This window comes from Elaeis guineensis, chromosome 8 (assembly GCF_000442705.2).
Source record: "Elaeis guineensis isolate ETL-2024a chromosome 8, EG11, whole genome shotgun sequence".
Taxonomy (NCBI): Eukaryota; Viridiplantae; Streptophyta; class Magnoliopsida; order Arecales; family Arecaceae; genus Elaeis; species Elaeis guineensis.
Window position 1 is genome coordinate 2,156,897 of NC_026000.2, and position 12,062 is coordinate 2,168,958.

General features: G+C 38.3%; 1 protein-coding gene across 1 annotated transcript; it reads right to left on the minus strand.

Moving 5' to 3' along the window:
* Positions 1-115: 115 nt before the first annotated feature.
* Positions 116-11,136, minus strand: LOC105050812 (putative glucose-6-phosphate 1-epimerase). The gene is made up of 9 exons (XM_073242367.1): positions 10,887-11,136; positions 9,433-9,507; positions 7,820-7,876; positions 7,553-7,731; positions 7,282-7,422; positions 2,303-2,405; positions 2,136-2,235; positions 1,757-1,997; positions 116-493 (listed from the first exon to the last, which is right to left on the minus strand). Exons 1-8 carry the CDS (start codon positions 10,977-10,979, stop codon positions 1,786-1,788), a joined length of 960 nt encoding a protein of 319 aa, XP_073098468.1. The 5' UTR covers positions 10,980-11,136; the 3' UTR covers positions 116-493; positions 1,757-1,785.
* Between the last annotated feature and the right edge of the window lie 926 nt (positions 11,137-12,062).

Consider the following 12,062-nt stretch of genomic DNA (forward strand, 5'->3'; position numbering starts at 1 on the left):
TTCTTTGCAAACAAAAAACAGCATGCTCTGAGCCCCAACATGGCCATTTTGGCTTTCACGGGCGTAGTTGATCAACAGCAACATATTGCAATAAGAACTTCAATGGATCAAATACTTGAGAAACAAGGGCTTTTCTAATATGAATTTCATAACCTGAACAGAGTTTACCGCAGAAGGCATAAAATGGCAATAACAAATGTATCTAGAAAGGCTCTATACATGCCTTAGGTAACCATCAATTTATGACATGATACAAAAACAAGAAACAGGTAGCACTTTGTCACTTTCTACACACCGGTTCAGGTTGACATTTTTTTTTTTCTGCATGAGATATGAATCAAAACTCAACATAAGGCACTATTATTCCATAGAAAAGTCTGCCTCTGAATCCACCATAAAGCTTTAAATGGAACAGGAGAATGAGAAAAGGAAGAAAAGAACTCCTGGTAGCTTGCCGCCAAGCACCCATAAGTTAAATGCAACAAGAGTGTGCCTGCAAACCAGTAATTGCCAGGATGCATTATATCAACAACGAAATAGAGTCAGGCTGAAATTGACAAAATATTGAAATATTCATGCAGACAATGACTTATCAGCATCAGCAATTTATACACCTCCACAAGGAATACTAAACGCACCTTTTTGAATGTAATGAATGAATCATCAACAAGCATTACAAAAATACTCGCAAAATAGGGGAAGGTAATGTAGAGGATACCAACAACACAATTAAAATTGTGGATAATCTAGGAAATAATACAAAGAACAAAGGGTTAAGTTGTATAAACCAACTGAATTTCGCTTAGTTTGTCATTGATACATCTCTCAAGGTGACAAAATTAGAAGTTCACGTCAAATATTCAAAACCAACCTCAGTTATTAGATGCATGAAAATGTTTGGAAACATATACGCTAATGCATTGTGTCAGGTTAGAAACTGCAGCTTGCAGAAACCAAGAGCCTACTCAAATGCACAACCATATAAAGATGCCAGAAGTATACAGATTCAGCTGAAGCAGATAAAAAGAGGACACCTGAGTACCAGAATCTTCTGCCAGAGTGCTGTTTCCCGATTCAATCCCTTCTTAAATTGAATATGTGTTCATTGCTACCCACTGCTTTATAGATTTCAGTTAATTATGTTTTCTCCTAATTGTTTCATTTTTTATAACCCATATACCATGTAAATTTTAAAAAAAAATCTTAAAACAAAATAAACTTTCTTTGCAACAAAAGATACAAACTAAATATTTTGGTTATGCGTTTGTATCCATGTCATTCTTATCCTAAACTTTTTGAAAGTCCTGCTACTTGCTCCCACATTCATGGCCAACTCAGGTTCCTAAGATGCACACCATTAGCACAACAGATGCTTGTCAAAAGAAGAAGCCAATGCATCACCTTGAATGTCAGAAAATTCATTTTTCTTCTTGAAAAAAAATGGTGGGAACACACCACCTGAAACTCTATTTTAAACATCTGTTTAAAATTCCAGATTCAATTTGGGTGCAACTGCTAAAATATTTGTCCATATCATCGATCTCATATGTTAGTGCAAACCTAACAAGTGATTGCTGTCTGGACTTCACGACTAGTTTGCACACAGACCAAAAGCAAATCATCAAACAAAGCAAAAAAACACTTGAAGTTGATTGTTGATGGGGCCCTGGAGATTGGAATTCTTATGTGCAGTCTAGAAAAATGGTATTCTAATTAAAATTCAAAAAATAGGCCATGCTTAAGGAAGAACTCCAACCTGTACAGGATACCAGACAGCTAGATGCTTCAACCTTGAAGAACCCTTTGAGGATCCAGTTGCCCGCTACAGTAACTGGAGGGAACGGCAGACAGCTCCAGCCTCCCTTTCCATTCCTCACCGGGCTTCAAAGTGATGGGCTTCTCAATAGCTGCAGCCTCCACACACAACATATGCTTGTACTCATCATCACCAAAATCTGCCATGGCCTTGGCCTTCTTGTCCCATGGATTCCATACCACTGCAGGTATAATATGCTATCAGACTGCAACATTGTCCAGATACTACAAATCCAATTAGCCAGCTCTCTTTCCAGTCTCATCCCAGGATAAAGTTCACAGATATTAGAGATAAAACTAAGAATAGTAATCAAACTTGCCTGCATCTGGAAGTCCATCTTTCCGCAAAACAAAAGTCCTTTTTTTCTCATGGTCCAAAATTGCGATTTTGGTTGGTGTGCTAAGATATATTTTGTCCACCTAATATAAGCAAAGTCTGAGTATCAAATAAGTGAAAATCGCATTTAATCATGCACACTCTACTTACTTCAGATTCAAATGTTATTGCATCTCCTTGTTCCGTGAAGCGCTGCTTTTCCTCTAAGTTATCAAGGTAATCCAGAGTCTCCAATCCTTCAACTCGCACTTCACTGAAACATTGAGTTGAAATTAAAGACCAGAAAATATGAGTAACCTAAGAAGGTACACAAGTTTGTATGCATTAATGTGTGCATATACATATGTACGAAAACAAAATATTCTTTCAGGGGCACAGAACATGAGAATGTTCAATTCTGATTGATTTGCTTACAACCAGAGGTCAACTTTGCACACCCATCTTCCTCTTCATTGCTAATTTTAGCCACCAGTATTCAGGTATGATATTTCCATTTCCTTGGCTTTTGCAACATTTTTTTAACCAGAACAAACGTACAGTGATACTGACATATCAAAATGGACAATAAATACATACATAAATACATACATACATATATATATATATATGTGTGTGTGTGTGTTCAAACATTTTCTTGACTTTGGCAACATCTAATTTTCTTTTGATTAGAACAATATGCAAAGATTATGACAAAATCATAATGTTCGAAAAATAGAAGCAAATAGATAAACTGTATCACAGATATACAAATTATAGTATAGCAAGGGTACCCAATATATTTCCAAGATCTCATGGGAGCATATAAAGTTGCCATAGTTTGGAATGCTACTAATTTGAAATAATGTTTTGTTCTGGATAGAAAATTTGGTGTAATCTTTTTTCAATCAGCAGGTACATCAATTCCACAACAAAGTGGGATAAGTCTTAATTTGTGTTCAGATAAAGTGCTATAATCCCCAATCTAATAATTACATTACTACAGGACAGCTGACAACACTATGGTTACTTGTCTGTCCAAAGAAAAATATGCCACTGCCCTTTTTGATTACTTTTTGTTAGAGAATGGTGTTTTTTGGGTCATCTCCCCACCACACCCCCCCCCCAACCAAAAAAAAAAAAGGAAAGGAACAAGAGCAAGAAAAAGAGGTGGGATCAAATACCTGGGATGCCGAGTTCCTCGGTAACAATGGAACCGCTAATTCGTGATTATCACAGGGCTTGACCAACTGTTGGGAATCAGCAGTCCAGCCCCTCGTTACGGCTCATTTGGCAGTTATCTCCAGGATAGCCTATCATGGGGTTTATCTTGTTTCCGAAATGCCTTGGTTCATTGTTGATAAATGACTATGACCAAGCAATAGATGCTAATTCAAAGTTGGCAATGTCAAGGTTTCATACGTTGGAAGCCACAATATTAAAACTTGAATTTATGAGGAAATGCTAAACATGTAATAGAAGGGATTGGTTTGTGAAGCTAAGGATTTAACATAGCAAAAACTGGAGGAAACCTCTGTCAAGACTAATAGAGAGGTACCTTTTTAAAGAAAAGGCAGAATTTCACCAGAAAAACACTTTGGCACTCTAAGACTCACCACCTAGTTTGTTCAGTGGCATCATCAGAGATCACATAAAAAGAAGAGGAATCATCTGTTTTACCAGTTTCAGCAAATATAATGACATAATGTATGATCATCTTTCTTCAAATTTTCAATTGGATTGCTGTTTCCCTGGCAAACTTTCTGTTTCTTGGTTTCTCAGTAGGACTTCTGAGAAATGAAGAAAAGACTAATTTGTGCTCAAGTGTAACCCACAACTTGTAAAACCAAAGGCTACCTACTCCAACACAAGCTGGATCCCCACTTAGGTGAAACATAACAGAAGATCCTAACTCCTAAGGAATTGCCACCATTATTCCTCTTGAAGTATAAAATAATTCCATGGACCTCAAATTTACAAAATCAGCAATTCCTACATAACTAGCAGAACTTAATTAGAACACACAATCATAGGAGTACAGGACAACTAGTGACATAAGAGTTTGCATTGACCCACACCACATCTAACATAGTAAAAGTAATTGTGTAAGACAAACAATTCTTGAGAAACAATTATCTATCATAAGACACTGAAACCACCCTTAAAAGATCAAAGACCAAACAGACCCTGGTGCTAAGCAAACCAGATTTCTCAGAAATCTCTCTACCAACCAAATGATGGCTGTATAAATATCACAGTCAATCACATAATCGAGCATCTATGTCACTCTTTACTTGCATATCATCTGCTCTAGCTTCACAACATGACTCACACATTTGATTTCAGGGTAATTGGTGCAAATTCTATATCATTCGTGTCTATGCATTTATCAGAACTAAACTTTGTCCTTCCATTTGATACCTTCCAAGCATTCACTCCCTCCAATACTGAAGCAACCAAGTTTGTCCGTTGTTCCCTATAGACAGATTGGCATGCCCCTTTAGTTCATGTTCATTCCTTGTAAATAAACTTCAGCCATTCATTTTGCATGTACCTATAATCCACTCCCTCCACCATTAAACCAAGCGTGTTTAACAAGTCTTCAATCATCAACTGGTATGTTATGTGCCCTAAATTTATCTCTCTTCATCCTTACTATCGCCTGATTGATGTCCTTGCAGCTAAAAGATCCTTTGAAGCATATATCATCAGTACTTTAGCTAAAACATAGACTGGAGGGGAAAAAAAGGGAACTGCATATAGTGCCTTACTACCTTCTGCACTTCTTGTATGATAATAATACCTTTGAAAAGACCATATATCACTAGTCCTTTGCGATTTCTTGAATCATGCACCATGGGTATCCAGGATTTCACGTTTATATTCAGCATTATGAGGAGATTTTTGAATATTTGCGTTGATTAATGAAGGAATTTTTTTCCCCTTCTAGAGGCACAATTCACAACAGAGGTGTAAGTTCTTCCAAGCCTAGCTGCAATTCCTAGGTTCGGAGTGAGTCTGTTTTTATCTATCTTCCCGTTTTTCCTCTCCATTCTTGTCTGTTTACTCTTATTCTTTGCATTTTCTTATACCCAAGGATCATTGTGCCAGTATGAAGGCTCATGCTGATTGCCTAGAGGCATGGTTTGATATGCCCCCCATGCTTGATCCGTGCTAGGCCCATACCGACATGACCAAGAGAAAAGAGGAGAGGGAGAACAGAAGAGAGAGAAAAGGGGGGTGAGGGAGGGAGGGAGAGAGAGAAGGAGAGGGAGGCAGATGGATGCTAGCAAAGGACGGGGAGGAGCGGAGGAAGGGCTTCGCAATACAAGGATTCTGGAGGGAGCCTCTTGTTTATGTTGAAGAAATTAAGTGAAGTAGGTAATCCCCTTGCTTTTTTTTTATTTTGAAAAAACTAAGTGGAGTCAGCAAGGGGATTGCCGACTTCACTTAATTTCTTCAAAATAAAAAAAAGGGGTCCCAAAGAAAAGGGGCCCCTCCACACCCCACTCCCTAATGCTGGCCATCTGCCTCCCTCTCCCTCCATCCCTTCCAACCACCACTTCTCTCTTCCTCTCTCCCATTCTCCCTCGTCCCCAACCTCACTGATATCTTGATCAGAGGGGTGAAACTATGCTAGTCTGCCCCCGATACAGTAATGGCACACCCTGAACCGAGCAGTTCAAGATAGCACAATGAAACTTGCTTCCACCCTTTTTGCTATATTTTCCTCTGCAGCCAACAGCACCCAATAAAATCTGGTTAGATCTAGTCAATTGTTCCTTGATCTGAACCTATCAGACCTCGACAAACCATTTTTTGCACAATTCCAGTTTGCTATAGGCTTTATGCAAAAGATTGTGGATAGATTTCTGGATGGAGAGCAAGGCTTTAAATCTACTCTTCAGCAATTGCAGACCCTCTTATTCCCTAACCATACCCTAGTTTCATATTCTCAGATTAATCACCATGTCCACCATCAATTTTGCATTGAAATTCCAACTTCCACAGTTCAGTTTTGATCAAAACTCAGATTCGAAACTTCAGCAACCTATAGGAGGTTTTGGCCCTATCCTCTACCCTCATACATTCCCTTCTCCTAGATTGTCCCACACCAATGTGTCTGGAAGGGGAAAACAAAAGATCACTACATTTCTTTTTCCTGCTAGCCTTTGCCTCTTACGAGACATTAATAGCTTCCCTAGACCTTTATGATTTCTTGAATCAAAAAATTTTGCATTAATTACCTAATTAACTTATGCTAAGACAACCTTTTATTATACTAGAATACATTACCTTACCTTCAAGCACTTCTAGCTACTAAAAAAAAAAAATTATGCCAGACATTTACTTGTAAGATTCCACCAGCTTATATTTACATTCATTCTTTTTTTCACTCTTAACACATCACCCTTAACCAGTACCATGAGTTTGAAGGTAATGTGTAAATCATTGCATGCCTCCAAATAATGTTGGAATTGATGAAATTCATTTTATAGGTCTAACTCACTTATGGGAAAAGTAACAGAACACTGCCAAAAAAAGCATCATTGTGGAAAGTTGACAGCATCCACATGCATAGCAAACCTCTGACTTGCAGGAAAAGTTAAGAGAAAAAATATGAAGGAAAAAATTACTATGGATGAAGATAATTCTAAGAATAAGAAAGTTTTGCATCAGACATGATATACAAATAATATTGAACACCTTAACATGGATTAAAGTACATGATGCCTCCTACAGTAAAATAACAATGGTCAAGCAGAGCACATGCAGGCAGTGAGACAAATCTATGTCCATCCTCAACCAATCTGAAACCAAAGAAGACTGCTTGTCCAGGTTTCAACATTACAGCAAATAACTGAAATATATTGAAAGTTGTGTTCCTCATGTATATAAGATAACCAAAGAACCAACAATACCACCCAAATGGCATTGCTGTTACACTATTATTAGTATTTTTTGCTTGGTTATCTTAATGCAAATTATACACTATGACAATAAAACTCAATATCATGCATTAATTAATATAAAAAGACTCAAGTTTGTGAATGCACAGATCACAAGCTAACTTATTGGTAACATAACACATAATCCTCAGGTACACGTAAGCTCACAAAAGTACACATAAGCTCACAAGTTGAAAGACAAACCTGATATCAGAAACAGAAAAATAAGTGTGGTATGCAAATGTGAAGGAGAATGGCTTTCCATCATTATTAGTATTTCTTATGCGAGATATCAGCATGAGATCTCCTCCAGGTCCCAGAGTAACCCGTAGACGAAATTCATAACTGCAATGGCCATTGATTCATCAAACCTCAAATGCATGCTAAAACATGTAATCTGAAAAGCAATCAACATGATAACAACAAGAGCAAAACAATTGACAACACCAATGCAATATCACGAATAACACAAGACTGGATGTTTACTGGATTACCTGTGGGCCAGATCTTTAAATCTTCTTCAGATGTTTTGAGAATTAAATCAACAAAAGCTTTATTAGAGCTATTTGTTGGGAAAGGGGGTGGGTCAGTGTCAATACTCCAGAACCTGTTCCTTGCAAACCCATGCTGTTCAAGAGGTCCATTGTTTGAAAACTGCATTTGCAGGAAAATTAGGTGATGGAAATGAATAAAATCCAGCAAAGCATAACAGAAGAATGCTTACAATCAGTAAACATCATACTTGAGGAAAGCATATTGGGATGCCCCCACGTATAGGTTTTGGAGGCTTGAAAATTGCCTATAAAGAACAAAGAAAAAACAAAACATGATTAATAAAAGGTTATAAGTAAAAGAAAACAAACATTATTAATGAACATATTAAATGACTGGAGAAAAGCCACTCACCATCCCTTGATGTCAACCATCACAAAAAAAAAGAAAGGCCACTTATGTAACAACAACATTACGTTGATGCTCATTTCTAATATATAGTAGGGATACTTAAGCAAGTAGCAACATGACAAGACAAAAATGTTCTATACAGGTCCCTTTGAATACACAAAAGCTTATTGATAAGAGAGAACAACATATGCAGGACAAAAAGAAAAGGAAGCTATATGAGTTAAAATTTGCTTTAAAAAGAGAGATAGAAACACTAACATTTAGAGCTGCAAAAGTCACAAAATTTAATCAACATACAGCATACAGCATATCAACTAGCTCATAGAATATTATACGAACTGTACTAGTATAATTTTTATCCCCTTTAGTGACTGATGATGCATATTTAGCCATGGAAGTTTCTATTTTTTTTTAAAAAAAAGGAACTATCAAAGTGAACCATTCTTAAGTCATTACCAAATATTACATAGGTCTTTTCTTAGTGATATCAACAAGGCCAAATAACAGAAAACAAGGGATAAGATGTATGATAATACTTTAACATTCTGAGAAATGGTGAACTGGCTAAAGACCTGATTGTCGATATCTATAATATGATAACCATGCATGAAATGAATCATACTTCTTCTAGATTTAGATAAAAGTGTGACCTCTAAGCACCATGCAATTTAATTTAACTCGTTGATATGCTAAACCTGACCCATAAAACTGTACCAAGTGGCACAATAGTCTAGTTTCTCATCAACCAAATGGTGATCAATTAGGTTTATTCAACAGTGTACACAAGTTAGAAAGAAGAAAAATTTATGTGCACTGCCTCAGAAATCGACTGCTCGCCACTTAGCTTGGAAGTCGATGCCAAGTTCCTTGGCCATGCTCAAGCTGTCATCGAAATTTGACACATTCAGTTTTCTGTTAGTCATTTGACTCCTCCTCTCTCTCTCTCTCTCTCTCTCTCTGTGTGCGCTTTTTCTCAAACTCATTGCAGATCTCCTCCTTCTTCTTTTCACCATTTTTTGTCATTTGCTTTGTCACACAAGCTTCCACATTCTTTACCATGAGCAATGCCCATCATGCATAATCTTGTGTTCCTTGCTTCAATTAATGCAGTTTCAAGTTAAGAAAAGGAATGGGAGAAAACTTTGTGCAAGTGCACTTAAGATTGCCCCAAAAAAAAAAAAAAACTAATGAGAAAATTAACAAGAACAAAGAAGTTCAGATGATACAAAGAAACCATTGAAAGGCCAATACCCTTTATATAGCTTGTGGCAACTCAAATAATCGTAACATTACCCATGATGTTAGGGTCATTTGATTTCTCCAATCAAAGTTTATTAATAATTATATCAATCAAATCAGTTTTAAATAGGATTATATGATTTGAACTGATGGTATCTAGTCAGAAAACCTTGCACCTTAAGACCAATTAAGTACTGTGAATGATTTTGATACCTTACTGCTGACAAAAAGCAACTCCTCCCCATGGTCATTTTTCCAAGATGTCACTTGACCGCCATACAGGTACACCTGCAGACAAAACAAATAAAAAAAGGGCACAATCACCAGAAAATCTTTGTAACCACATCCATTGATAATGTACTCAACTGCAACAGATTGCAAAAAGGATTTGCTTAGGCCATCTTTGTCCATTTAGCCTTCCATTAGATTCTCATCTCGCCAACATTTCATGACATTTATTTTGCTTTTTGTCAGTTACTTATGCCTAAATCTAAAAGAAATTGTTACAAGCATTATCATTGATGTTCTAATCTCCAATCTCCAACTTTTACCTTGGGCAAGAATCTCAAGGAAGCATGCATGAAAAATAATCATATGAAATTTGCTTTTCGTCAGTTACTTATGCCTGAATCTAAGAAATTGTTACGAGTGTTATCCTTGATGTTCTAGTCTCCAATGTCCAACTTTTATCTTGGGCAAGAAACTCAAGGAAACATGCATGAAAAATAATCACATGAAACTATGTACCATGCATCAATGAAGTTTGAACAGGAAATTAAAACAGAAAATTATTTTAAAAAATTGTGATCCGAAAGCATATGTAAGATGTTCCAGATGAAAAAAACAAGTACCCAAAAATTGATTCATCATTGCATATCAGCTAAGTGACCATCTTCCCCCTATGCACCTTTTCTTGTGGTGTTGGGGGATCTAAGCCATGCGAACTATTATATAACCATTCCTCAAAAGGATTGAGGTACTCAAGATCTCATCCTTCAAATTTACCAGAAGATTCACTTTCTTCCTGAAGTTCTTTTCCTTGGACCAAGAGATGAGAAATGAATCAGGAGTGTGATTGATAAACTTGTAATCTATAGATCAAGAAATTCTGACCTCGGGAGCTGTTTTACAGAGAATCAAGAACTCAAGACCGAACCATGTACACGCAACAGACTCCCCTGCAGTTTATTTTGTTCAACTACTCGACATGCATGAAGAAAATGTCCTAACCAAATGATCCAATGGGCATCAAATCCACAATACAGGCTAGAGCCAAAAGAATTTCACAAATTAGACACATGCCATTCTACTTTTCAAGCAGCTGGTGAAGTGAAAAATAAATCAAGAATTACTTGAAGACAGAAGGTAGGCAAATTATCTACAATTTCTTGGAATCATGTTATCCAGAGCTGCTGAACCAAAAATCAAACCAAGAATACCACAAGAATCATGAGAAACTCGCAAAAATTCACGAAGCTGCATCAGATCCAGAATTAATGAATCAGATCCAACTCTACCGTAAAGAAACCACAATAAACGAGTCGAAATTCCTATGCAAGAGATGATCTCTCGTTCCAGATAAGTTTCGATCCAGACTTCATGAATGAACTGGAAAGGAAAAAACAAAATAACAGATCGCGAGAGGGATTCAAGGAGACGAAACGAACCTCAGCCGAACTCCCCTTGACCTCTCTCAGCACGACCTTGTCGAGGCCATTGACGCCCTTGCAGTGCTCCACCGGCGGCTTCTCGCCCGACATCGCTCCAATCCCATAACCTGAAACCCTAACCCACTCTCTCCTCCCCTCGCTCCCTCCCTATCTCTCCACCCGGGGCCAACAAAGAACCGCTGAGAAAGAATGGCGGAGATGGGAGAAAGAACGAAAATGGAACCGAAAGAGATTGGGAGCGCTCTGAGTATAAATATAGGACCGGACCACAGGAAAGGAGGGGCACATAGTGACCTTTGTTCCACCCTCAGCGGCCGTTACGAAGGGACAGAACCGACGTCAGCATGTGCCTGTTAAAAAATTTATGCGCAAGGCAACATCCACCGTCCGTTCTACTCACAGAGGAAGGAAACGGCAATGTCCTCTTGCCGCATATAGACTTATATGCGGACATCCAGAGATGGGTTTGCCCTCCATTTTTGCTCGTTTTATCATGGCTCCAGGAATTGGAATCGAACTGACACCTGCATGCAGACCTAAAACAAAGACTAGTCAATGTGGCGGTCCCGTCCAGGTGTAATGCGGGTCCCGCTTTTGTTTGGTGCGGTGTGTCTGCCCGGTTCTTTTTGGGTCTTCGTAGGGTTTCAACATATAATAGTGCAAGTTTCCGTCTTCGTCAAGGGAATCAAAAGCACTTTTACGGTTTTACCCAGGGAATTTGTTCACGGCGGGGTCCACAGGAAAGTAAAAGAGGTTGGGCACGGGAGAATCTGGACCCTCCATTTGGTGCGACGTGCTCGGATTTTTTTTTTTTGCGTTGTTTTGTCATTTTTATCTGGAAGGGAGGAACGTTACAGAAGGATCCGGTTATCCGTCTGCGACTTGTAGATGGTGACCTGAGGTTTGGACGGTGTAGATCAGAATAGATGGCACAGATTTGAGTGGTAGACGGTTTAGATCAGAGGAAACGGCACAGATTTTCAGTGGTAGCGGGGGTTCATTGTGGGCCCTTCAGCAAGTTGTCCGCATTCGCGCACATGCGTTTAGCACCGTGCCGTGCACAAGCTGTCGGCATTTATACGCTTGAAGTAGGCATCGTATTCGCGAGAATGCGAGGCATAAGCGACTGGTTTTGTCTTGATCCTCTCTGGTTCACGTGCCATCCAGAGAGAT